Source organism: Camelus ferus, chromosome 4 (assembly GCF_009834535.1).
Source record: "Camelus ferus isolate YT-003-E chromosome 4, BCGSAC_Cfer_1.0, whole genome shotgun sequence".
Lineage (NCBI taxonomy): Eukaryota > Metazoa > Chordata > Mammalia > Artiodactyla > Camelidae > Camelus > Camelus ferus.
The window spans coordinates 21021442-21048998 of NC_045699.1; the positions used below are offsets into that span (position 1 = coordinate 21021442).

Below are 27557 nucleotides of genomic sequence, written 5' to 3' on the forward strand. Positions count from 1 at the left end.
TCCGTCTCCCCATCCCTCCCGATTCTGCCTCTTGTGGCTGTAGCAGTGTATTTTGTGAAGTGTTTGATGTGGGCCAGGAGGGTTGATAAAGAGAGATGGAGGAGGAACAGATTCCCCTGGACCTGGACCCCGGATTCTGTAAGCAGAACAGCCGCACCTCAGAGGGCTGGGTAGTTAAGCTGTAGTTGAAGGAGAACAGGGATAGTAATCCCTTTCCTGCATTTTTGCAGTTGAAATGCCCTGTGGAGTGAGAGAAGACTTCAGTCCCTAGGCTTGTGAATCCCTTATCTTTCCCAAACGTTAAATTAATTTTTAAAGCTATTTATTCAAAGTTGACTTAACCACTAGAATAGGAAAGATCAGACAAATCAGCTGCAAGAAATGAAGTATGAGGAAACCTGAACTCTTTGACAAAGTATTCCTGGGAGGAAATGTGTTGAATGAAGCCAGCGGGTAAAATGATAAGGGCCTTTACACTGTGGATGTAAGAAAGCAATTTATCAAGAGTACATGAACTCTCCAGTGACCACAAGTCAGGAGGAAACGGGAGTGGAGGAGGAGCCCTGAAAAAATACATTTGAAATACTAAAAATTGTGTGTGCCCTTTTAAATACCTGCATTAATATGCAGAAATACTGGCATGTTAAAATCAGAGCTGCTCAGAGTGCACACCTACAGTAGCCTATACTGTTAGGGGAGAAGGTGTTGGGAAGAGTGGTTGAGAAAGTCCAGGCAGTGGCTTAGAATTTGCAGAAATCTTGGGGACTCTCGGGTAGAGCTGTGATTTGAGCCTGGTGAATGCTGTCTGATAACCCATTTCCCCGACTCACGAGATGAGACAACCATCTTTCAGGCTCACGTATTTATCTGTTTATCTCCAGAAGGTCATATGTGTATAATTCTGACAGTTTGTGTTCTCTTCAGGAGTCCAAAGCACCTCTCATTCATTATCTCATTAATCTTGGCAGCGTGTCTTTGAGCCCTGTAGATGAGACTCTGTGACCTGAATTGTTCACGTTAGGGAAACTGAGGGAAAATGTAATCACGTTATGTGCAGTAGGTTTCCCAGGAACTCAGATAAGGATGAGGACTAGAATGTATGACCTTATCTTGGTTCTCCTATCTAATAGGGGAGAGATGGGATTTCTTAGATTTGAAGAGAAAAAGGCCTAATTGTTGAAATATTAGTTTCACTAAAAATACTTACTCTGAGAATGGTCATCCTCGGTTTTCTGTGCTGAGATGTCATGGCTAAAATACATAGAAATTCTCATATTTTGATTTTAGTCCTTTTTCCCCCACTTCCACCGCATACTAAACCCTTATCAGAGCTGCTAGTGAAGTAACTCATTATGACTTGAACTTCTTTTCTTGTTGGTTTCTCCTGAGTAACTTTTAGAGAACATGCCAGCAACCATGAAACTAATAGGTGAACAGCCGGAGGGGAAATTAGATGAGCTAAGTCTTAGGGTAATTCCCCTTACCTAATTGAGCTTGAGGTAAATGACTAGTCCTCCACCCAGACGTCTGCTTTCCTATTCCCTCTAAATTAGGGCTTTTACCCCTGGGGTCCAAAGGACACTCTCCCCTTCCTCTGTAAACCCTTCAGGTATCCTAAGGGGCGAATCTTACTCAGAAAAGTGATGTTGGTTGAGCCCACGCTTATTTATTTGCTTGTCCTTTTGGTGCAGGGAGGGGGACACCGTGGTTAACTTGGGTTGAGCCATAGTTCAATTAGCAAATTAATTAGTCAGGGTTTTAGCACCAGCCACAGTCATTTAGAAACCTCCTCAGCGGCTCTCATCCTGAAAGCTGAATGTGTTTTGTATTTGCTGTCATCTGCAATTTATAAACACCAAATCTTAAAAAAAAAAAAAAAACAAAAACAAAAAAAAAACAACAGTGTACAACAGGGAGGAGATGGGAAGAGAACTATTTACATTGCACCGTCTCGCTTAAACATCTGTGGTTAAGACCCAGCTGTAGAAATGGAGCCTGGAGAACTCCCTGTAACGTGTGTCTCCTTCCCTTGTCTCTGTTCTCTCCTTTTCTCTCTTCGTTCCCACCCGCCTCCGGACCTCTGGTGTGGCCTCCACAGCCTTGGATAAGCTCAGCACGCAGCACCTGTACCACCCCACGCAAGTGGAGATCGTGCAGTCCAACGTGGTGTTCGACATCAGCAGCCTGATGCTCTACGGGACCCAGGCGGTGCCCGTGCGGCTGAAGATCCTGCTGGACCGGCTCTTCAGTGTCCTGAAGCAGGAGGAGGTGCTGCACATCCTGCACGGCCTGGGCTGGACGCTGCGGGACTACGTCCGGGGGTACATCCTTCAGGTAGGGGAAGGACGTTGACGCCGGTGGCTGGGGCCAGCTGGAGGAGGGCAGGGGTGGGAGCCTTTGGCAAACCTGACCTCCTTCCCATCCCTCGGAGGCCCAGGCACGCACACCCTTTTCTGATTAAAATGGTCCTTTCGGCAGGCGCGTCAGGGAATTGGAAGGAAGGTGCCGTGTGCCAGCGGGCCAGCACCCGGCCTCAGTGGTCAGGAAAGGAATAAGTGGCCGGTTGCCTAGGGTTGCTTTGTTTGCATTCTTTTGAATTCAACTCCCTCTCCCTACAATGTGGGCCTCCTGGCTTCTCCAACAAGCTTTATCGCAGCCCTACTAAAAGGGAGGGCTTGAGGGTGGATGAGGGGTGTGTGAAAATCTGAGACAACACTGCATCTGGGTTTAGGAGGGCTCGTTCTCGCGCCTACTTTGTAGGCTTGGTGTCTTCTTTTCTGTGTACCCTAACCATTTATTGCTTCTTCATCCAAGTCAAAGGACGAACTGTCACCCCTGCAAAGTCCCTGCTTTTATAACCAGTAAACCCCCAGGTTCCAAAACATGCAGACCTGGTTGTAGATTTGGCCTTCACAGCACCTGCCCATCCAGCTTGAGCCCCTTCCATGTGTCTGGGGCACTTCCGGTCTGGTAAGGGTCTTGAGATGTTTTCAGAGGCCAGCAGCCTCCATTCCCCATGCTCTCAACCTCATCTTTTCTGACATTTTTTCGCCGTACGTTGTGAGTCGTTTTGCATTGTGTACTTTGCCTCTGAAATGTTTTTATGGCCATCTGTCTTCCTGTGACCCTTGAAGGGTAAATGTTGAAAACAGCATGTTGGGAGACCCCAGGATCCAAAAAGACTACACTGGACGATGAAGAAATACTCCCTCCTGCCAAAGGAGATCACAGTTGGAGAAGGTAGAATCTGCAGTGATGTTTTGAAATTTCTTATGGGGAATAATACCAGGAGAATTGATCCTTTCAAAAAAGATCGGTTTTGGCTCTGCCAGTGTTGTTGCTTCCCTGAACCGCCCTGTGTTGTGTGTGAGGCTGCCAACTTGGTATGTGATGAGTTGGGGGAGGGAGTCGAGTCTCGCCCTGGCTTTAACCTGGCATAAACACACCACACATTCCTGTCGTTCTCCTGTGTATCACCTCCAGGGGTTAGCAGGGTGGGTGAGCGGATGAGGGATGCGGAGTGGAGGGAGAGGGAGAGGGTAGGATCACCTGTCTGCTCCCATGACTGCCTTCGTTAGTGTGGAATCATTTCTTAGTGAGATGTCAACTTGGAAGGCACAGGAAATTGGGCCCTCAGAAGATGAGATGTTGCTGATAACAGGGATAATTATATGTTACGTTTTCAGTTTATAGAAGACTTTCATAAGCATTATCTCACTTGCCTCAGGACGGGGACATTTCACTGGGGTGAGCAGAAAGTTAAGTCCTGGGTGGTCAGGGGACCTGTAGGGGCACAGGGTCCAGGAGGAAGGAGCCGGGAAGAACAAAGCATGGAACCTGTTTCACAATCCCCGCTTATGCCGGCCTGGAGATACACGCAGTGCCATGTCTTTCTACAGTTGTTTCCACACATGATGATTAATGTCCGTTTGGGGTGGATTTCACCCTGCAGGAAGGAACAAACCTCTTGCAGATTTTTGAATGGAACTGTCAGCTTGGCTAAGCACTCTTTCCTTCATTCAAAACTTAGAGTCATATGCCCCGATCTGGTACCTTCACTGCCTCCAGTGTGAGGCTGAGTTCTGTCGTCAGTGCCGTATTTCAGTTCTACGTGTGTATTTTTGCCCGAGGTATCTGGAGCATGTGCATGGTCTCTTTCTGTTGAAAGAGACATAGATGTGTACATAACTGATCATTCACCATCGTAACAACCCAGTTTGGTAGCATTTTGAGGGCAGTCCATACAGAACCTACTGGTTGCTGTGTGGTGCCCTAATGTTTTGTCTTGAACAGCGCCTGTTCTTTGTTTTACTTGAAATTATTACTTAGATGTTTTCTTCTCTGCATTTCAACATAACTCTAAGGCAAGTGTAGAAAATGTACTCCGTATTTCATTTTGATTGAGGGCTCAGGATTTAAAGACAAAAAATTACAAGAGATTAAATTTGAGAAGAAAATTCAACAAAACTGCAAACTAATATTTATGGTCTCCTCTTTTGGGGTGAATTGCTGCATATAAAGAGCACTGTCATTTATTGTGATACTTAAATTATAACTACTTTTCATTGATAGAGGTTTTGACAAAATCTCAAATTTAATATAATCTGCTTCTTCCACTCAGCGTCTAAAATTGACATTTTGAGAAAATCATGGGTGATTTTTACATTCTAGGAACACTAGGTTTAGTTTCTGCCTTGTTTTATTGATAGGATTGATGAAATATAGATTTTATTTAAATGATGCCTTTTGTCATTCAGCATTTATCATCTGCTTGTTTCCTGCGAAAATTCTTGGTTTAGGAAAAAAAGCAATAGGTTGAAGGACACAATACTGTTAACACTAGTGAGAAAATGCTTGTTTTGTTTAAAAAAATAAAAACCAAACTAAGAGCTAGACAATGAAATAAACTTTTTTTTCTACTAAGCAATGTTACTTGATTATTGGCCAATATTTTTAAAATTATATATAGTAATGATAAGGTATGCACAAATGGCTTTGAATATAATTATATGTAACATTTTTGTACAGGTAGACTATGAAATGTGCGTCCAAAGGTTGTGGAACCCTATAATGCACTATTAGTGTACAAGTCATTTTATCTGGCTGAAACTCAATTGTCTTGTAGCCCTCAAGGCATCAATTTTAGCATTATTGCTCTCAACAACAGTATATTGAATATTATGTCAGTTAAAGGAGAATAATTATCAAGGCAAGTTAGGGTGGCTGTTAGTCTTACCACATATTGACTTGGTTAGCAGTTGGCTATAGATTGTGTTCCTGGGCAAATGAAGATGTACAGTAAGTTGAACTGGTGAAGCCAGGATATTAATTTAACTCTCTCGGGGCCCAAACCTACATCCCTTATGTATAAACACAGCTCATTCTGGTTTCAGAAATAGTTTTTTTTTGACTGTGGAAGAATAGCAGTGTCTGATCTGAGTTAGAATTTTTGAATGGGCAGAAAAGAGGAACTGACCATTCCAAACTATCATTTGCGAGTGTGTGGGAAGAGGTTATTAAGAGAGAGATGATAGTAGTGCCACAGATTTATTTAAAAGACTAGCAATAATTGTCAAGAATCCTGTACTGTTCCCATAAAAAATTCCTTTTCACTTGTACGATTATCTATGTGATTCGTAAGCTAGCAGCTGGGTATAAAATGTAGAGCATATCGTGGACTTCAGTGACTTAAGAATCCAGACAGTGTCTTTAAAGGTAAAGAACCCAGTATTGTCCCATGTAATACCAATTAAAGTGTTCATTCAGAAAGTACCGGAAAAGTGAAGTAAATTTTAGGCATTTTCCCACAAAACAGAAAAAGGAAGAAATAGGCAACTTGATCCTAAAAAGTGAACTATGAAGGAACATAAGATATTTTTTCTGCTGCTGAAGACTAATTCTTATTTCATGTCTGTATTTCACGGTACATTTATTGACAATGAATACAAGCAGGGTCTTGTTCTTTCCCCCTTTGCCCCGTCTTTGACCTCGGATTTAAGAATACAGGTGACTATCCTTGTTGAATTTAATCATTTAAAAATCATGTTTTCACACAGTCTCTTTGCAGTTGAAGCGTGTAGCCAACTTGCCTGGGCTCATGCACCAGCCCATCTGTGGAAATCTCCTCCCTTGCAAATAAGTCCTGCCAGGATTCAGGGAGCCGTATCCGATGCTCTGAATAATTAGCCTGCGGTGTCAGCAGCCTTGTGAGATGACGAGTAGTGATGCACATTTCAAATCATCTGTGTCTTGAAACAGTCAGAACTAATAGAACAGTCAACACTTTAGAAGAACCTTGCCCAGGGTACCCTGAGTGCACCTGTCTCCCAGAGGTCTGGCTTGAGGGTCTGGAGGATCTGCACTCTGGATTCTTAGAGCCTCACAATAACAGTAGCATGATAAAGGCTCTGAGAAGGTCTAGAGTGAGTGGTTTGTGAGAGGAGACAGGGAGCTTCCACCAGCCTTTCCCACTTGGTAGCCTCTTCCTGTTAAGCTCATCAGAGGTCTTCCATCCCTGAGCACAAGCTTGGAGTGTCTGCATGTACAGATTCTTCTGTCTGGACTCCCCTGCTCACCTCTGCCTGGGTGACGCCTTGTACTTCAGTCCCACTTTTTCACAGAGATCTTTTCCGTCCAGCTTAACCAGTATATGTCTTTTCTCTTGTGGCTCTGTCTCAGGATTCTGTATCCCTCAAGGTCTAATCCAATTTAAAATCAGTCAATTAAGTCAACTGAATTTTTTTTTCTGGCTTCCTAGCTAGGGAGTGCCACCAGGCAGGGTACTCAATAAATATGTTAAATGAACAGGTAAAAACACCTGTATAACTTGGTGTAGCTTGATGTTTCACTAAGGAACTCATGGAACATGCAGTGACTTCAGCTGGTCCAAGGATCCTTAGTCTTTCTTGAGGTGTCCTGGGGACCAAATGCTTTAACAGCAGCTGGGCCACTGAGGGCAGTAAGGAGAGAAGCAGAAGCTCCCACATGCCCTAGCTAGCGCGCTGTGCAAAATAAGTGTTTTAGTGGTATCCATGTGGTAGAAAACGTCAATATTAAGCAAACACTTGGATTTAAACAGCCCTTTGCGGCGCAAGTTCACACACGTATCTTCTTTGAATCCTCTTTCTTTTACCGTCCTCTTGTAGACACTGTAGTGAATGAACATTTGTAGTTGTGGAAGCTCAAAGAGGTCAAGTGACTTTCCCATGACCCCAGGACTGTTACTGGCACCGTTGATGCACGATGAACTTCCTGAGGATAAGAACCACTTATCCCTTGTTCATAACTGTAACCCAGCTCCCAGCACGCAGCCTGGCGCATAATAGTTCTTACCAGATATTGGAGGGAGGAAGTTTTGAAACTTGATTCATTCTTGGGTCTTTGACTTTATGGGCAGTGTTTGGATGTTTTCTGGGTTTTTTTTCTTAAGACTCCCAAACTGTATTTCCAGAATGTAATATATGAGTCTTGTAGCATCAAAAATGGTGTGGTTTGCAGGGCAGAGGAGGCCTGAGATGATAATTCTGAACTGATAGACTGAGTTAAGATCTCTCTTGTATTTAGTGGTGGATCATACCCACCTGGCCTTATGCAGAATTAGGTGAAATTGGTTTTTCTTTTTTGTTTCTTTTCTTGGCTGTTTTCTGATATTCCACCTTGTTTCAGATTCCCTTTGTTCCCTGATTTCCATGACCCAAACTTTTTCTCTAGATCAAATACTTATAATTATGCTTCATTATGAATTCTCGTCTTTGACTTACCTTTCCAGGGATACAAGCCTTTTGTAATTAGGTGTAAAAAAAACAAAGGTTTTATACGTAATTAATAAGAATTCAACTTATTATCATGTGCAGGGGTGGAGCAGAGCTGAAGTAGCTCTTCTTTGGGGACATGAAAGGATATCCATCCAGTTGGATGGTAGAGGGGGCCCTGGGTGTTGAGTAAGAAGATTAGGATAAAGTCTTGGTACTGCCACTGATTATTTATGTGAATATGGAAAAACTTGCCATTCTCAGCCACCGTTTCTTCATTTCTAAAGTCGATATAACCCTTTATACCTCTTGTGCTTTTGAATGGCAAAAAGATGAAGTAATGTGGATGAAAGCATATTGTAAACTCTGAGACTCAAGGTGGTATTTTTCACTTACATCTATGCATAAAACTTACATCAGGGCCATGTCAGGGGCCAGACATGTTTCTCTTCAGATGCCAAATGTTTAGAAAAAGACAGGAAGTACATTTTAGGCATCAGTTAATATCAGTAAGATAAATGCTGGCCTAACACAATAGGAGTTTGTTTCTCCTTCTCAGCAAGACCAGTCAGCATTCCTGCTTGGTGAGTGCTTTCCTCCTGGAGGTGATGGGAGGAGCAGTAATTTAGGGCCTCTGCCGTTCTGTGGCTCTGCCCTCCTCTGGGCCCTCAGCTTCCTCATCCTGGTGGTAGCCCTGAGAGAGGGCAGATGCAGAGTCTGTGTGGGAGGTTTTCATGGACCAGGCCTGAAAGTAGAGTGGGTCACTTCTCCACATGTTGCTGTTGAGAGCTTACGTCTGATTGGGACCACGTGACTCAGAGGAGCTAGGACACGTCCCACTGAGCAGTCACCCCCGTGGTGCCTCTGTACCAGGGAGGATGCCCACAGTCCCCCTCTCACCTGTTGGGGCGTAGCCAACATTCTGCCGTGTTTTTCAACAATTGGGCCAGGAAAGCTTAGGGCACGGATTAATGTAGTTAAGGCAGGTACATGGGTTCGGATCCTGGCTCCAGTTCTTACTAGATGTGTGAAAATAGACCCATGTCTTTATCTACCTAAGGCTAGACTCTCTCACCTAAAGCAGGGATCCTACTACCTCATGGGTTTATCGTGAAGATGAAATAAGATGATGCACATTAAACACTTACTAGTGCCGCTTGCTCAATATCCAGTAGATGTTAACTTTTAACATGATGATGAAAAAGATGGTGATAAGGCTGCTGTAGACGATTGCCAACCTGACCAGTTTAGGACTTCGTATATAAAGCAGCCTTAAATCCTGGTTATTTTATATTTCACTGTGTCTCTTAGAACAGAGCGCCTTCCCAACCAGTTATGTGAAAAGGTAGCCACTATTCAATTGTAAATAAGTAATACGTACATACCTATGCATATACAGACATATATACACAAACCTGCGTGTACACATGTACATGTTACGTGCTCGATTACGAATAAGAGACGAGACTATAGTGACAAAGGTTTTGGACTTTGGAGTGGAACAGAAGTGGGTATGAACCTTGGTTTTACCTTTCGATAGCTCTGTTACCTAAGGTAGGACATTTAACACACTTGGACCTAAGTTTCTTCATCCGTAAAGGTTAATGAAACGATATTTATAAAGTACTTAGTGAAATAAGTAATTACAGCACTCTTATTAATGCTAACTATCACTACATTGTGTATGAGTATGCATGTGTGCTTTTTAAAAAAAGTAATGACTTCTTCTACATAAAGCTATCATTTTATTACCCTTCTGTTTTTCTATTTCGTCAGCTCTTCCAGCACCCTTCCAAGTGCCTGGCCCAGAAGGAATGAGTATTTGATGAATTTATTTAAATGAGTATCTGGACTTTCACCCCATTGCATAAAGTAAAACTTTCTCAAAATAGGCAGCCTTTTTATGGCTATTATCTATCTGACCTCACAGGTTTTGAGGAAATTTCTAGAGCAGAAAGAAAAATGGATCTAGGTATAAATTCATTTAGGTAATCCTTCAAATAGCCAATTTTATTGATTAATTACTATGTGCTTAGTACACAAGAGATCTCTCAAGAAGCCCCCACTCTAATGGATGAAGCAGCAGTTAACAAACCATAGGAGTTATGATCAAACTGTAAGAATGTGTAGACGACCCAAAGCATTGACACAGAGGAGGAGTTAATTTGACTCCAGCTAAAGATTGGATTATCACCACCATGACATAAGGGGTCTTTGCATCATGTCAACAACATGTGGATCTTTTTCAGACGAGAAGGATCACAGGTGTGTGTGGTCACGATCCCCCTGTCTTTGGCAGGGATATACAAGCGGGAGACAGTTCAGGACAATGTGCTGTATTTACAGCATCTGTTTTCCTCAGTGCTTGGACCACTCTATAGACATTATCCCAGCAATGCTCCTTACCTCCCTATTAGAGAGTTTCGGAGACTATTATCCCTGGTTTTAAAGTTATCGAGGCTGAAGGCCTCGAGCAGAGTCAAAGCTGGAAATGGAATACAGGGATTTTTGAATCCCTTGCCAAAGCTCTATTTGAACAGCAGTGAAAATAAACACCTTCTATCCAAGGACGTAGCTTGATGTTTTGTGCTCAGAGTTGAAATAAAAATATTCCTCCCTTTACCCTTGCAAAGTAGAAATAGATAGCTCCCCAAATTCTCAGATGGAATGCACTGGCTACTAAAATAGGGTTTGTGTCTATGGGAGACAGAGGGAGGGTTTTTTATTCCCCAGAAGGAGCTGAAATAAGCCCACAGCTTGCTGGCTGTTTGCCATTTGATAAGAACCAGTTCATATTTGCTTGAAATGGATGTTCTCTGGGACGGCATGGATTAAACCATGTAATGTCCAGAGCAACACTCTTACACGCTCCTTGTTGAATCTAAAGTGGAAAGTTCCTGAGCTTTGGGTGTAGACTTCAATTCTGCCATGACTTAGCTCCCCAGCCTTGCAAAAAGTACATAATTTCTGTGAGCCTTAGTTTCTTGATGATACCTTCGTAATGGAGTTTTCAGGATAAAGGGAAGGAATTTATTAAATTCATGGTAGTGCTCAGTAAACGTTAATTCCTTAAGCAGAGTGATTTCCCGGTTCCCTACCCACCACAGCCATTAAATTCCTACAGCTACAAAGCTTTGTGATTCTTCTATGTGTCCATATATTTTATCTGAGCAATTGTGGCCTTTGTTAATGTTTCCCCTAGTTTGACAGAAGGGTCAGGTGGAGAATGAGAGGGATTTGTGCAGGAACTGAGCTCAGTTTTGACTGTAGCAGAGAATCATGAGAAGGCTCTCAAGACCCTGTGCTGGTCTGCCATCTGTTTCTTTGGAGTGACCCAAATCTCAAATACTCATATGTGAAATCACAAAGGGCTGTGAAAAGTAGAAAGTGAGATGAGGATCTGTGCAGGGTTTTTGGAAGCTTTTGCTAAATCCATACAGATGAGACAAACATAAATAAAGATGCACTTACTTGATTCATGTAGAATAGCTCTGTAAGTAATGCCAGCAGCTATTGGAAAATAGAACGTGGGCCAGGACATTTGCTAGTAGAATTAAAGTGACCACTGCCAAACTGCATTACTCCAGGAAGACCTGTTGAAAGAGGAGATTCTTAAGGAAGAAGAGAGAGATTGTTACACAGGAGAAAGGATGGAACAAACATTTTTCCGTACAGGAAGAATGCTACATTGGGAAGAGTTGTGAACAGGTTTATGGGAGAGTTGCTTTTTGGTAAGGTGAGCAGCGTTGAGCAGAGGTGTTGGTGAGTGTAAGCCAAGCCTGGACCTGTTGATCAGAAGCTCTTCTTGATTCACCTGATGTTTACATCACCATTCGTTCCTAGTGGGGAGTGACCTGTGATTCTTTTGGTTCACAGACCTGGCATTTGTTGCTAAGAACCCTCAACTTAAAAAACACAGATCACTGGCTGATGACTTAATGAATGATTGTTTTAGAAACTCACCATTGAGGTCCTGTTGCTCTCAAAGAAGTGTTTTCATTTGTTGGTGGCAACTGAGTGACCTGTTGTGTCCCTTCTTGCTCTCTTTATCTTTCTCTTTTTCTTTGTCGGTCAAGGTAGACTTGGGATGAAGGACTTGGAGGGCAGATTAGACAGTGGTAGTTTTGCGTTTCAGCAGTGGAATGCCTAGTGTGTAAGACCCCAAATTAGGAGAAGAAGATATTGGTTGGTGTGCATTTACTGTCCAGAGCTCATTTGTGCTTTACTGTGTGTTTCTCACCTATAGCCCCCAGAAAAGCAGTTTTTAGAGACTTTGAGAACTGAGGGTCCTGTCTGTAAGGAGAGGTTTCCTTGTCCTCGTGTAATTTTCTCTCTTTAACAAAGCCATAATAATAGTGTCAGAGGCAGCTTTCTAGTTAGTATGAGTAATGTGGTTACTGTATTTTCTATTTTTAATGTTTTTCCTGCTGTGGATTTTTTTTTTCTTTTTTGGTTTTAAAAATAGCGGTGGAGTAAATGTGGTAATTCGAAGATTCTGGTGCACGCTGCATCCTCTCTGGGATGGAATTTTGAAGGAATACCGTGTACAACAGGCTCCCCCCCGCCGCCCCGATTTCTTAGTGGAACAAGTGGGAGAATGTTTGGAACATAGACCAGTTAAAATATTGGCTTATGGTCCGGTCAGGCCAGGCTTCAGAGAAACTGACCTTTAAACAATAGAGTATCTCTCCCATAGGTTTTTGCCTCTGGAGTACCCGATAATACTAAGCCTGTTTATTTTATGGTGTGTTGATAAGACACAGAATTAGGTAGCTGGGGATGCACCTGAAATTGGTTCATTCATTTGCTTCTTTTTAAAGTATGCACGCATGTTTAGAAATTTTAAATTAACAGCAAAACACACTTAAATTCCCCTTGAAAGAGTAATTAAGAGCTCCGTGTCTCTGTGCCCTGTCATCTCTGCCAGAAGGCGAGTTCACGCTGAGCGTACTCCGTGGAGTCAGCCATCATTCCATCACCGGCAGGGATCGCTTTTCCACGCATTGACATGTGAGGCAATGTCTGCTTGCAGTAGCCGTGGGCTCGTGCCAGACGTGGAGATCCATAGGGGCAGTGCTGGGAGCTTTTCAACTCTGAATCAGAGATCCAATTCATAATAGCTGAGCCAGGGAAACCGGGTTGAATCTGTGGCCAAAACCACGACAAAAAACCTCCTTTTTTCCCTTTCCCTTTTTTGCAGTGCTTTATTGCTTTAAAATATGAGCACCGCTGTCCATTGATCCTCGGGTGACTTTACGTTGGATTCAAATTGTGGTCTCTTAGGTGAAAAGGTCAGTGTTTTATTCATTCAGCCACACATCGATGGAGATTAACTGAGAGCAGTACAAGACATTTGGATCCTGCCAGACGTAGGGCACCTGAAAGAAGTTTATTTCTTTTCTCCCTAGCCTTCACTCTGCCGGCTGCAGAAGACGATGGCCCTGTCTTCTGGGAGTGGGGGAGGGTTTTGATTGGCTGTGTGTTAACTGCCTCAAATCCATGGCCATAGGGTGAGTAAGAACCCCTGAGAATCAAACATGTCATCTATGTAGCATCACCTGATTTAGTGCTTTTCCTCCAGTCTGAGGTGTCTCCAGGGGCCTTTTTTCCCTTGCAGCACTGATCTTTCAATGAGGTGCTAGTGTCTGTCCTGAGCAATAACAAGGAAAAACCATGAAGTGTGAACAGCTCTTATTAGGGGGGTAAATGTCATTAACGCCTTTGTAGCCTTCTCTGCAATCTGAATGCTCTTGTCAAGAGAGTAACTTACCGAAGCCTCCTTTAAAATCGTATACATGGAATTTAAGAGGCTGAAGTTTCACATTTTAATTAAGCAAGGTCATTAGCTGCTTTTGCATGTGCATTTTTGTAGTCAGTTAACGCTCGTGTCTGATACAGACAACCCTGTAAAATAAGGCTTTTGAAAATCCATCTACAAAAATTATTTTAAGAATTTGAGAAACAGTTGATTTACTTTAAATCAAAGTTTTAGATAATTCTTGGTGTTTGTGGGGAGCAGATGCTTCTCTCTGTTTTAATTTTATAGAGACCCATACACTCATATACTTGACCATAGTATGCATGTTTTCCTGTGTGGTATGAGAAAACATTAGCATTTTGACTTAATGAGCAGGTCAGCAGGATTAATAACAAGTCTGACGCATGTAATGTTTAAATAATGATTTTATTATTTTCAGTATTTAAACAGAAATCCTTCTCCAGCCGTGAAGAATTCCCCTTATATAAAATTCTAGTATTTTCCTGAAGGAAAATTTTTATATGCAAAGTTTGCTCCTGTAAACCTCTTCTGCAAGTTTGAGAATTTCAGATTAATTTTTTTGTTACTCTGGATTATGTCTTTGAGTTACAAAAGAAAAACATGTTGAGTAAGTTGTATGGTAGGAGGGTCAGATACAGAAGTAAAATCGCCCTTTTGTTCTGCCTACTAATTTTTAATAAAGAAAAATGAATTGAGACAGCTGGCTAAAACTTTGGGAAAATAAACCCAGAAAACTTACAGGCCAGTTAGAGGTGGAGAATGGAAACTAATAGATAATATTTACTATTACTAACCTAAAATGTATAATTTGGTTATACATCTTAGTGGACAGTGTTTGTTTCAAATTTGATCCACCATCGCTTTTTAAACATTTCATTAGGTGACAGTTTTCCTTTATGTTCTGTGTGTTTTGGTCCTGTTTTTCTGTTTTGAGGATTCAGGAAAATATTCATTCTGCAGAGATTTACTTGAATGGCTGCTATATTCAAGCAGTAAAAAGATAGGTCCCATGATCCTCCGTTACAGCTCTCAGTTTAGTGGAGATTGGGGCTCAAGTTAAGCTAAAGGAAGGCAGAGGCCATGAGTGTACATTTTCTAATGAATATATAAGTATAATCTGTAATCAGTGCAGTAATGCGTTCTATATAAATATACTCTTTGGACATATTTCCAACTTACCTGAAAAGTTAATGCTTTACAGAATTTTAAACATTTTCTACCTATCTCGCTTCATACTGTTAATTCAAGCTCTGCAATTAAATGACCAACTAAACCAAATTAATTTTCAATCCAGCCCCAACTTTTTGAATTCAAAAACATTTATTTTAGTTTAAATTAATGAAATTTTGCTCTCTATTATGGAAAACTCACCTATTTCCTAGATCACAGACGTTAAGTGGCAAAGATGCATTTCCTTCCAATTCCTTAATCACAAATGTTTGGACAAGTTACTAAAAACTTATTTTAAAATTCTCTTTTAGTGAGAATCCAAAGATGATCGTTTTAAGCCCTATTAGGATCATTTTGCAAAAGCTACCCATGAAGTCACTTGCTTAGAACAAGAAAATCTCCATGGAATTACTATTGCCAGCACCACTTGGGGAGTAATTGGGCCAATTAAAATGTAGATGTTTTATATTAAATTACGTTGCCTATTAAAATAAAGAACATCAAATTTGGAATCAGTCTATATTCCCTTTGTTAGTTTCCCTCACTCAGTTCATAGAATTTTTAGTTCACCTGATTGCTTATCTGACGGATAAGTTTTATATATAATACATATGTAATTAAGACAGTGATAGTCTGCCAGTAGGTTCTTCTTATGGAAAGTGGTCTCAGATTGGGTAGCACCGTAAGAAGGGCCATGTGACCACAGCATCTGCTTTGTCCTCTCTTTTCTCTCTGTTCCACTTTACAGCTGGATCCAGGCTGTTAATATAAAATCTGATTTCCAAGGTTCACATTGTAAGATAACTTTGACAGAGATGTCTGGAGTATCAAGATTATCAAAGATGTCCAGTAAAACTTCATAAATATTTTTCAAGGCACCAGATGGAAGGAAGCTTTACTGTGTTACATTTCCCATATTGAAAAGTCCCTGGGACCTGAAGGGGGCACACCCTTGGAAGGGGGGGAATACTTCTTAAAAAGGAACTTTATAAAAGAATGCTCTAGTATAGAGTTTTCACATACGATGTATTCACTTGAGCAGTCTGCTTTGAAAGCCCAGACAGCATCCTGGGTATAAGTTGTGGTTTCCCAGACCTGAGAAATTTCACCAGCTTTTTAGACTTGCCTGTGCCATGGGTCATATATGTCTTCCTATGAGTCTGGTTGCTATTTATTTAGTCAAGGTTTGGCTTTAGTTAAAAACGTTGGATTGGGTTTCTTCATGAAAGATAAGTATACCTTCTCTGTCACATATTGTTTTATATTAATAGAAAGTCAAGATTGTAGAATTCTAACACCAGTGATATATGTTGAAAAAGGGAAAGTGTTATTTTTCTACAATGTCCTGTCATTTTTTTGAGATACTTGTCTTACTGTAGTTTCACTTAGTAAATATTATGTAAATGCTGAGGAGGGCTCGCAAGATCACGGTTGTTTTGTTGTTACTCACTTATTTACAACAACACTTGTGAAGGACTGCTATGCGGATGTTCAGTGTAAGAACACTTTATAAAGTTTTGCAGATAATGCTTCTGCAATGCTTTGAGTGGGATGGAAGGAGACTGAATGCACTTACGCTTTGAATAACATCAAACTGTCATAGTATATATTGAAAAGATAGTTCTTTTAGTCTTTGCACATGTACCCTTTTTGAAATGACATTCACAGAATTAAAGCACATTTTCCTACAGAGCAAACATAGAAATAGTGTATCTTCCCTTTGCTGGAGTATGTTGAAAACCTAAGTAATTATGTTAAGTCTGGAACCTCCAAACATGTTTCAAGAGTATTTTTCTGCCTAGAATGAGCCCTGCAAAATGACAGATAATTTTCACTTTGTCAGTAGTGTTGGTGAGCAGCATACAACTTAGTGAGATTGAGAGATGCTAATACGTCAAGTGTCATACTTTAAATATTTAGTTTTGATAAAAGTACTGTATTAAATAGAGGAAATTCCCCCTATGAAGCTGAACTAACCTTGAGGAATATGCAGGTCAGTGTGTAGAACAGATTGGTAATATAAACAGATTAAAAATTATTTTTGTCAATAAATTTTAGTTCAGAACAAAACCCAAATTTGGCTTAGAACATGTTTCCAAATTTTTCTCTTATTTCATTCCCACATAAATCTTTGGGGAAAAGGATTAAAACATAAAGATTCATCTCTTTTCATATGAACTAGAATATTAGCTTGAGTTAGAATTCCAAGAAGTTTTTATGGAATAAAAATAGAGAGCTTTATTAATGTTATCATTTCTGTGGACAAGGCTTGAAAACAAGACTCTTGAGAGAAAGAGGGGAATTTTTTTTTCCCCTCCATGTCAAATAGGCTCTGCAATTAATTCATGATTATGAAAAGAAAGAAAAACAGATGAACACAAAAACAAAAGTCCATGGTTTTTTGAGCTTTAAATTGTGAGGCCAAAAAGACTTCTTTAGGTATAATAAAAATTCACATACCTCAGCTTTTTAGTGGTTTCTTTTAAGACTGTCTTCAGAAAAGAAATTGCCAAACTTCACAACAAGAAAGTTCATGTTGGGCATTTTAGATGGCCTTTATGAAATTTCATCCACATGTTGTACTTTCACATGATACTACATGCCCTTAACGAAGTTAGTAAGAATGCAGTATGGACTAGTTGGGAGAGCTTTCGAAAGGTGGAATGGAGCCAGAGAACCGAGGGCACTGATTGGCAGGTTAAAGCATTTCATTTCATTGGAAATTGATTCTTGTTAAGTAACGAGTGTATTCGTTATCCCCTGCTGCATGATGAACCATCCCAAACATGGTAGCTTACGAAAACCACTATTTTATTGTTGTTCGCAAGTCTGTGGGTCACCTGGAAAGTTCTGCAGTGAACTGGTACATTGATAGGATTGAGGGGGAGGAGCTGGTTGCTGTCAGATGGCCTGGTTTACCCTTCTGCCTGTTAGGTTGGTACTGGCTGGCTGTTGGGATAGTGAAGGTGACACATGGTTGTAGTACAGCTCATCATTAAGGAAGTTAGCTTGGTCTTATTCACATGCAGATAGTTGAGGGTTCCTAAGAGCAGCAGCAGAAGGCAGGTCCACATGTGCAAGTTCTTTTAAAGTGTCTGCTAGCTCATATCTACTAGGATCCCGTTGGCCAAAGCAAGTCACACAGCAAAGCCCAGAGCCAGAGCAGGAGGTGATTACTCCAGGATCTGTGTACCAGAAAGCCTGTGCAGTTGGGGGGCAAGTACTACAATAATTGACCACCAGACTAGTGCCTTAGGAAACTTCCTTTGCTAGTGGTATCTGTGTGGACCTGTAGAGGGAGGAACCCTGAGCCAGACTATCTACTTTGGAAGCTGTCACAGTAGATCAAGTAGAAATGACCCTGGCTTTAGGGTAGTGGTAGAGAGAGTAAACAGCAAGATTAGATAAAACCACTTGCTGACTGAATTCAGTAGGTGAGGGAGAGGCAAGGTGCTCAGCGATTGATTCCAGGCTTTGTGGTTGGGTAGATGGGAAGCTAGAGACCTGGTAAGATTGGGGACCTAAGTATGTTTCCAGTGAGCATAGGACGTCTGTGCAGTTTTTTAAACAATTCCTACTCCCCTGTTCAGAAACATTAATACAAAGTGAGGCAGCATCTTTGAAATTCCTTTTCTTTTTTTTAATCTATTCTTTAAAATTCATCGTCTCATCCCAGGGCTTTCTTGACCCTAAGCCTTGTGAAGATGATTAAATGACAGGAAGTGTTTCATCTTTTAAAAACACGTGGACAACTTTGCTCTAACTGAAAGGTTCAAAAGTTTGGATTTCCTAGTTTCATTTCTCTGGGCTGAACGTCTGCCTAGGATTTTTAAAAATTGAGTATTTACAGGTATTTCTTTGAGATTATTGTTATATTTAGAAGTATATCAGTTTTGGTCAAAGTTAAAAATTTGGTGATATCAATATTCCTTTCTAAACTATTTTATGTTCCAGGTATCAGAGCCAGAGTATCCAAGTTTTGCTTGTTGTTAGTCATTCACTTCATAATCTGGGGTTTAACTCATCCATGTTGTGACTGTGTTTTATGGAAATCACGTCTAGATTATTTATGAAAATACATAAAAGCCATCTTCCCGTTAAGTGAGTAGAAAATTAGTTTGGCCGCAGTTTCCCTGTTCTTTTTATACACGGATAAAGAACCTTTGTTGTTGTTAAGTACATGTGATTTACCCATAAAAGAAAATACAGAGACGTACTTGGAGACAAAGCAACTTAATGCATGGTTTTCTACTCAAAGAAAAACATTGAAATTTATCATATTAAGACTAGGGTACATAAACCATTATGTGTGATAAATAACAAAATATATTTCAATTTTATATTACAGTCAGTTAAAAAAGAGGATAAGGGAAGGGAAAATAAAAGAAGAGAGAGGCAGATTTTTAAAGATGATCTTCTTATGCCCTTTTTTTTTTTTTTTCCTATGATTAAAGCAATGTGGTTTTGCAGCCATAGGTACAAATCAGATAGAATTAGGTTGCATAGTTAGATGTTCCATTCCTGCATTACTATTGTGTGATTCTTTCATTCACGGTCATCTCCATTACTGTGAAGCAAAAACAGGAAGACAATCTTAGCCCAAGGAAGAAGTATTTTTCTCCTATCTCAAAGTGGATGGCCCTTCCAGCCACTAAGATGATAGAGTAACAAGAGCTTGTTCGTTGGTTCTTGTGGTCCATAGCACTTGAAGCTTACAAAGGGATTTCGCTTGTACTGATTCATTTAACACAGAGACCTATTGAATAGATGTGCATGTTTTAGTAATTTTGTTTTATAGGTTATTAAATTAAAATTTACACTTGATAATAGTAAAAAAAAATCATTCAAAACTACTCGAATTTAGATCTGCTGATATCACATCTAGAGTTCTTTGTATTGTGTATGTTTATCTTTAAAGAATAATTAATTCATTCAGCAGGAGGTTATTTTTAAAAGCACTTACATGATTATTGATTTATTTAATGGTCACAATCAGAGTCTATCTGTGTTATGTAGATTTGGATGTCTTTAAAAGCAAATTTTAGAATCAGACATTTTTGATACTTACATTGAAATCTCCTATATTACTCATAAGACTGGCTGTCTTAAAATTTGATTTTTAGACTGTGTTTCTCTCTAATAAAATTCACTTCTATAAAATTTTGCCAGCTGCTATAGGAAGACCTATAAAACATTCATTTTAACTCTAGTAATATTTATCCTGCCTTTCCTCTCCTTGTTGGCATTCATAAGATCTCTCAAGGGTTTGCTATTTAGTTTCAATATATCTCCTTTTAGTAGATGATTTACAAATAGCAGTAATGTTGAAAAATGTAATGTTTGTTTTAAGTTTATAAACTAGAGATTGAAAGAATGAGATTGTGGATGTGCCATGTAATACAAATGGGCAGATTTTTATTCCTATCCAGATTTAGTTTTAAGAATATGAGTATTTGATTCATCTTGATTTTCATCTTAACAAATATTGCTACATATTTAAGCAAGAGTAATTTATCTCTCAATATTTCTTATGTCTTAACACCAGTAAGCTGTCTTTTCTTCACTGGCTTTGATTCAGAATTATTTCAGTCTTCTGTGTTTTAGTCCTCAGGTGTATTTATATTGTAGATCAATTGATAGTTTTTTAAAAAAAACACAAAAAGAGTTGCAGTGGCTAGAATCTCATTTACTAATTTATTATAAACATAGAATAATCCAGGCATTAAAAAAATTTTTTTTATACCTGTGTGCCTGTGACTTAATCTTTGTGTTTGTTTCTAGAGACTGTGCAGGGTGTTTCCTGTCCAAGGCACAAATCGTATATTTCATTTGTCATATCTAATGGTTTTCATATCCGGAAATCATGCTCAATGTTATGTTTTACAAGACTTCATAAAAATAAGTGATCCGAATAAAATTTATAGTTATTTTTAAAAATCTGTCATAGCAAAATTATCTCTTTCTCCTTCCCAAATGGGTACAGATGGGATTATAAAGTTTAAACAAATGTGTGTTTTCAAATGAAGCCTAAGTTTTGAAACTAGACAGTCATCTATTATTCAGAAGAAGCTTGTGGTAATGTTGGTAAATGCATTGCAACAGCTCTCTTGAATTAAAAAAGATGTGAACTGCAGTCTTTGCTGATTTCTATGGTGAAAATATCCCGCAGCCCACCATGGCTGATTTCAGCCTATCAGCACCAGTCACTGAACATGGGGTTGGGAAAAGATGTGTAGTAGTATTTCCACCTTAGGAAACATAATTAGAAGTTGAGTAACCTCAAGAGCACAGATAATAGTAAAATAGTAAAATGTAGCCAAGTAATGAGAAGTTGTGAGATTTGAGGATGTTAACTTTACTTGTAATATTTTTCTTTAATTGTAAGTTTATACAATTTAATTTTTAATAAGGTCCATGTTTCACAACCAGCTACAAAAAAATCCTAAACCTTTAACAATCGGCTCCCGTGGGCTGGTGCAAGCTGGCTTCAGCACACCAGTGCAAGAAGCCATTTCGAGTGGTTGGTAGGACTGGGAAGATAAGCTGTGGTCTGTACCCCCTCTGAAGGAGGGTGCCTTGTGTCTGGGTGCCCAGGGAGGGAAGGCAGCCGTTTTCTCTTTCAGCTCCAATTACTGAACACTGCCTGGTCTCATAAATATTGGTGTTTATACTAATATAAGGCTTGAATGGGAATCTTTTTATAAGAAAGGCTGGGGAAAATTATAAGATTTTCACTCCAAGAATTATTCTTAATTCTTTTTTTTTTTCTGTTACTGTGTCTCTTGGCTATTATGTACCTTGCAGTTAAACACGAAAAGGAAAAAAAGTCCTATCGTGACTTCCCATTTGGCAGATTCTATAGTCAGTACCTCCAGAAGCAATTCCAAGAGCAAGGATAAGATGTTTACATTAGTTTTTCTCAACAGGATATATCGATAATGAATGTGTCACATGAAGTGTATTAGCTGTTCTTACAAAAGAAAATAAACCGGAATCTTTTAAACTTGTTAATATACGGTACCAACTGAGGCAATGAAATGAACAGTGTACAATTAAAGAATCTGATGCAGCTAGTGGCAGGGTTTAAAATGCATTTTTGTCAGACTTTCCTGTTCTTCAAAAAGAGAGGGAGAGGGTTAGCTTCTTCCTCTATTGCTATTGGCAGCTTACGGGTGGGATTACTGAAGCTTTTTGAATAAAATAATGTGTTTAAAATATAACTGGTTTCTTTAGGGGAATCTAAGAGTTCTCTAGACAAATTCATTTAGGTGGGTTGACCAAACTGCTGGCGTGTGTGGTTAAGAAGAAAAACTGGGCATATTTTGTGTATAACCCTTTGAGTATTAATTCTGACCAGATCACACTGTAAATAATGTTAACTGTCATAAAATAAACACAGCCGGGGTTTGCACCATATGTTTTATAATTATTTTTTGCAGCTTCTTTTTTGTTTGTTTGTTTTTACTGAAATGGAACCTACTGATAGCTCTGTGAAGTTGTGTTTATATAAAAGTAAATTACACTTGTACTTTAACAAACTTGGCTTTGCACACCAGTGTCTGTAGGCAGTTTTTTGTTTAAAAAAAATTAATGAAAGAAAAGCTTTTCCCTTCCTTCTTTTTTGCTATTCCGCCAGAAACAGAGTCTCTCACAGAAATCTGCTGTGCCGTCTTTGTGCCGGTTTCTTGTTTTTGCACATGTGAAGGAGGTGCCTTTGGAATGCCACCCAGAGGAGGGACCCGCTTAACCACTGAGACTCACAGAGGGCGTTTGGCTTAAGTAGCGCTGGAGTGGCCTTTCAGACTGAGGCTCCTGTGGTCTCCCAGTTTGTTTTTGTTTTCTGCCTTCCTGCTTGCGCGTGTTTTAACACTGTCAGAAGTATGAGCTCAAAGCTCCCTTAGAACATGTAGGTAATTTTTTAAACAGTTATTATTTTCATAATCACCATCTCTCTTGATCTCAGGGGAGGCTGGGAACCCTTGATTGTCTTTAATGGAGCACATGGAGCTGATAGTGCCAGTGGGAGGTGGGTGGCACGTTTCGTAACAGGCCCTCCTCCCCCACCCTGCCCCCTCCCTGCCCCCTCCCTGCTCATTGCTAAATCTGTCTCCTGGCAGATCTGACAATGTGCATAATTACCAGGCACTGTGAGCCCGGGCTGCAGAACTGCTTCTGCACGACCCCTGTCCAAGTCGTGCTCTCCTCTGGCCCCTTCTTGTGCGTGCGTCGGCTTGCTGGCTGGCCTCCCGGCAGAGCAGCAGTCTGCCCTTAGTAAACCCATTTCTCTTCCCGTCACACTCTCAGACACCAGAGGTTCTGCCCCAAGCCTGACGCACACCCCAGTGTGCTTTGCAGCCTTTCACACAGTAGGCACTTCACAGACTTTGGGGAATGAATAAGAAAAGTTAATACAGACAGTCTTCTTGGCTTTATGGGTTCCATTTTCCCCTTTGCTTAGTGCCTTTCCTGATCCTGACAGGTTAGCTTATTTAGACCAATATAGTCTTTTCTGTAAAAGCTCATCTTGATTATCATCTCTTCTAGACAGAAAGAACATAGCTCAATTTTTATAGATGCCTAAGGAAAAGGGTCTAGGGAACCCCAGCTTACTTTGATAGTGCTTAGCAGTTCTCAGAGAAGGGGGAAAAAAAGAGTAGAGAAAGTTACAGTGATTTTTGGAACTTCTGTTCCAGAGCATTTTAGTTTGGTGAAGATATCGTTACTGCGTGTTGTAAGTGGAAGAAAACTTGAAGCGATAACCAGTAAGGATACCTGTAGAGAGAAGAATTAGGTAAAAGAAAGATGGACAGCTAACACTGCTCAGCAGTTCGTGCCTATGTGTAGTCAACCTTAGAAATGCTTTAAAACCCTTACTTGGTTTTTGACAGAGAGGTCATAGAATTTGGGTTTGGGTTTTTTTAATGGGCTGACAGTCAGGTGTTGATAGAAGATCCGATTAAGCATAAACCATTTCTTCTTAGAAACAGGCAGTCTGTTTTACGAATATTGCCCTTGGAAATTGTGATCTAATATTTACTTATAAAATTACATTCTGCTAAACAACTGGTAATTATCTTCTGTTACAGTGGTTTGACTAAACCTTTTTTCCTCAGCAGAGACCAAAAAGATGACAGTTAGGTAAGGTAATTTGGGGAAATGTCAAAATAATAGCAAAGCTTCTTTTTAAATAAGTGTTGTTGTTGTCATTGTTTGCTTATGAAAGTAATACGAGATTGATAAGAAAATTCAAACATGGCTGTAACTTAAAATGCCAGAAAAGGAAAGCTGTTCATAGCCCCTTTCCCCAGAGACAATCTCTATTTTAATTGTTTGGTATATAGTCCATGTAGTTTTATGGATATGTAGTACTAATTAATTCTTATCATTAATCTTACTGAAGATAGGTTCATTCTATATATATTCTTGTAGCTTACTCTATAGTTTTAATGGTATATGCTAGTCTTTGTGAGAGACCAATAGATGGCTTGCCTCACCCCAACTCCCCAATATTCATGTCAAATACCTGGAACCTAATGAATGTGACTTTATTTGGAAAAAGGTGTGATTTAGGATTTTGAGATGAGATAATCTTGGATTATCTGACTGGGCCCTAGATACCATCATATGTATCCATATAAAAGAGAGGCAGAGAGACACTAGGGACAGATCCACAGAGGAGAGAAACAACAGAGGAAAAAGTGATGTGAAGATGGAGGCAGAGATGGGAGTGATGTACCTGTAAGCCAAGGATTGTCCGCAGGCACCAGGAAGCAGGAGATAGGGGTGGGGAACAGATTCTTTCCCAGAGCCTCTAAAGGGAGCACAGCCCTGCCAGCATCTTGATTTTTGATTTCTGGCCTCTGGAGATGTGGGAAAATAAATTTTTATTGCTTCAAACGACTAAGGTTGTGGTAATTTGTTACAGCGGCTCCTGGAGGCTAATTGAGGCCTCTTTTCATGTTGGTATATATAGATCTCATCCATTCTTTTTAACCTCCATATAGTTTTTTCACTGTGTGGATATCTCGTATTTTACTTAAATAAATACCAAAAAATATTTTTTAAAAAGATACTTGGGTTGTTTCCAGTATTTTGACTTTACATTGTTTTAAGGAGTATCCTTATACATACGTATTTCTGTGATTGATTATTTCTAGAATAAGTATTTGTAAATACAATTGTCAGGTCAATAAATACGTACTTATAAAAATGTATTTTGAATAGATAATATATTTTACACCTAGGTACCTTTGCCATTCAGTTCAGTTACTTTTATTAGTTTCTTGTATTTGTATACCTTATAGAGAGAGTCTATAATTATACGCATATAAATATTACTTTTTCTTTTTTTACACAAATAATGAATAGCATACAGTTGGGTCATTGTATTTCTTGCTTTTTTCACTTAATGGTTATCATGGAGAGAGAAGGTCAGAGTGGTTGCACTTATTATAGTTACTTACTGACTGTGTCCTAATCTGTTATCCAAAAGCTTGTACTAATATATACTCCATTAACAGTATATGAATTCACTGTTTTTCTAAAATGAGACTAGTTCCTGAATGCCACTTTTTTTTTTCTTTTCCCTCTCTTGACAGCTTTTGTATGATAGTGATAGAAAAACACATAGGGTCATAGGAGTTTTCAGATTCTATAGAAATGAAAATATACAAATTTGTTAAGGATATTTATTCTCATAGATTTCCAGCTCAATATGTATTGAGCTTGCAGGCTTTTCAGAGCATTGACTTGAGAAGAATAACTTCCGCTGTTGATTTTCTGAATATTAATACATGAGATAGTTTCCATAGTATGTATTTACTTTTGGTCCAGAGTTATGGTAGAGTAGCATTAATACTGGTTCATATCAAAGTGGCAGGTATTTATTCATATTTACCCATATAGATAGAAAACAGAGTAAAAATAATCTCCAGTAATAATTTCTGCAATAATTTTATTTTTAAATCAAACTTCTATATTTTCTTTTTCTCACTGAGGTTGAATTTTTCTCTTATTTTACTTTTCCAACATGGCTCTTCAATCTCTCTGCATCCCCAACTCCAGGTTACTCTTGAAAATAAAAGATGCATTTGGCATCTGTTCTGTTGTTAAAGCCCTCAGGAAAAATTAGAAAGCTGCTCTTGCAAATTCATCATTATTATTAAGAACCATAATTCACCTCATGGTTATCTGAGCCTTTCTCCATGTCTTACCTGAGTTCCGGGATGACATCGCCTTCCTGAGGCGAGGCAGCATCGCGGAGTCTCATCTCTCCCACCTTAATTTGTAGCGATGCGTTGCATTTGGGTGACAGGCAGTTGTTCGTGCTTGAATAACCCAGGATTTGAATTCTACAGTTTGTGGCATCCATGTAATGCTTAGCAGTAGGTACAGCTGTTAACTATTCGCTTACAAATAATCTTTTCCCCTTCTCAACCTGTCTCCCAGGTAGTGTACCTGTCACCATTAATAACTCTTCAGCAGCTCCCTGGTGATTTGACCCATCAGTTGTCTTCCATGGAGGAGCAGTGCTCTGGCCTGCTATTGAAACTTCTGTCACTTCTGCAGGTTCCTTTAGCTATTCAGTCACCCCAGAAGCTGTATTGTTGCAAGTCCCCTGACTGCAGGGAAGTTGTGTTTGGGGGCTTCACAGGCAAGCAACCAGGCACCTCATACAATTTGATAAAGGTAGCATTGCGTTTGGGGCCAGAGATGGTAAGACCTCCCACTTAGATTCACAGCAGGTCAGCGGCATAGATGGGACAGTGAGTAATAGGTGGTGAAGAGGACCAACAGCAAACAAAACATTTCTGCCTCTTTGGCTCTGCATCTGCACATAACTATTATGGCATCATCTGTCACCCTCTGACGTTTGTAAACTTGGGGTTGGTGTACTTACCTGGTTAGTGGATTTGTCACAGATACAGGCAGTGTGGTGTTCTGCCTATATCTGAAGCTTAGGAATGAGAGGCTAGTATCTATAATTTGGAAGATAGGAACTACCCCCTAAGAAAATCCTGTGGCAGTTTTGTAGTTCCTTCATTTGGATGTGTGCCCGCTTACCTCCACTGTCTCTGCCTCAAATGGGCTGCTTCCAACAGTTCTCCAGGCTAATTCCTACCTGCCTATAAGTCTCAACTTAGCCATCACTTTTCCAGGAAATTGCTACTTTTCTCCATATTCAGTGTTTGGCTGTACCACCTCAAATGCCCACATGGCAGTTTTATTTACTCTACAGTAATTGCCTCTTTACTTGTCTGTTTCTGCTACCAGATTGTAAGTTCTTTGATGGATGGTTCTTAGAGTTGTTTGTTATATCCATATCCTGAGTATATCATAGAACCTCAATAAATTAATGTTAAGAGAATGAAAGAGAGTTTATTTTTTATGAACTCATGTTCCATTGACATATCATGGTCATATCAAGGGGGAGTTCAAGCAATAAATTACAGGCATAAACTGTCTCCTGTACACTGTGCTAGTTCCATGGGTATAGATAAGAAAACATTTTGATTGCTTATTGCCTTTTTAGTGAGTGACTAATGTCATACATTTCTTTGAGAATATTTCTTGGTAGTAGAAGATTTCTTCAGACATGGCTTAGGAAATTTCTTCAGGCTGCTTAGGAAATTGCAGAGAGTAAGGCGTCAAAAGGCAGAAAAGAAGAAAAAGCATTAAACTATATCTGGGAAGTAATCCCAGCATTTGTGAACATAGACTATGATTTTAAAATAAATCCTCCAATGAAGTAAATCAATTAGGCATTATATTGGTTAGGCTGTCATTTGGAAATGGACTCACCCTCCAAATGATCTTTGCTATTCTTACTTCACTGAGTATAATGAAACAGAAAATGA

General features: G+C 39.7%; 1 protein-coding gene across 23 annotated transcripts in view; it reads left to right on the forward strand.

Moving 5' to 3' along the window:
* Window positions 1–27557, forward strand: part of BNC2 (basonuclin 2) — a 410528-nt gene that overhangs the window by 277834 nt on the left and 105137 nt on the right. For all 23 annotated transcript variants that reach the window (XM_032477642.1, XM_032477637.1, XM_032477641.1 and 20 more), the window contains one exon: window positions 2099–2334. In XM_032477642.1, the coding sequence (XP_032333533.1) occupies window positions 2099–2334 (236 nt within the window). The remainder of the gene's footprint in view (window positions 1–2098; window positions 2335–27557) is intronic.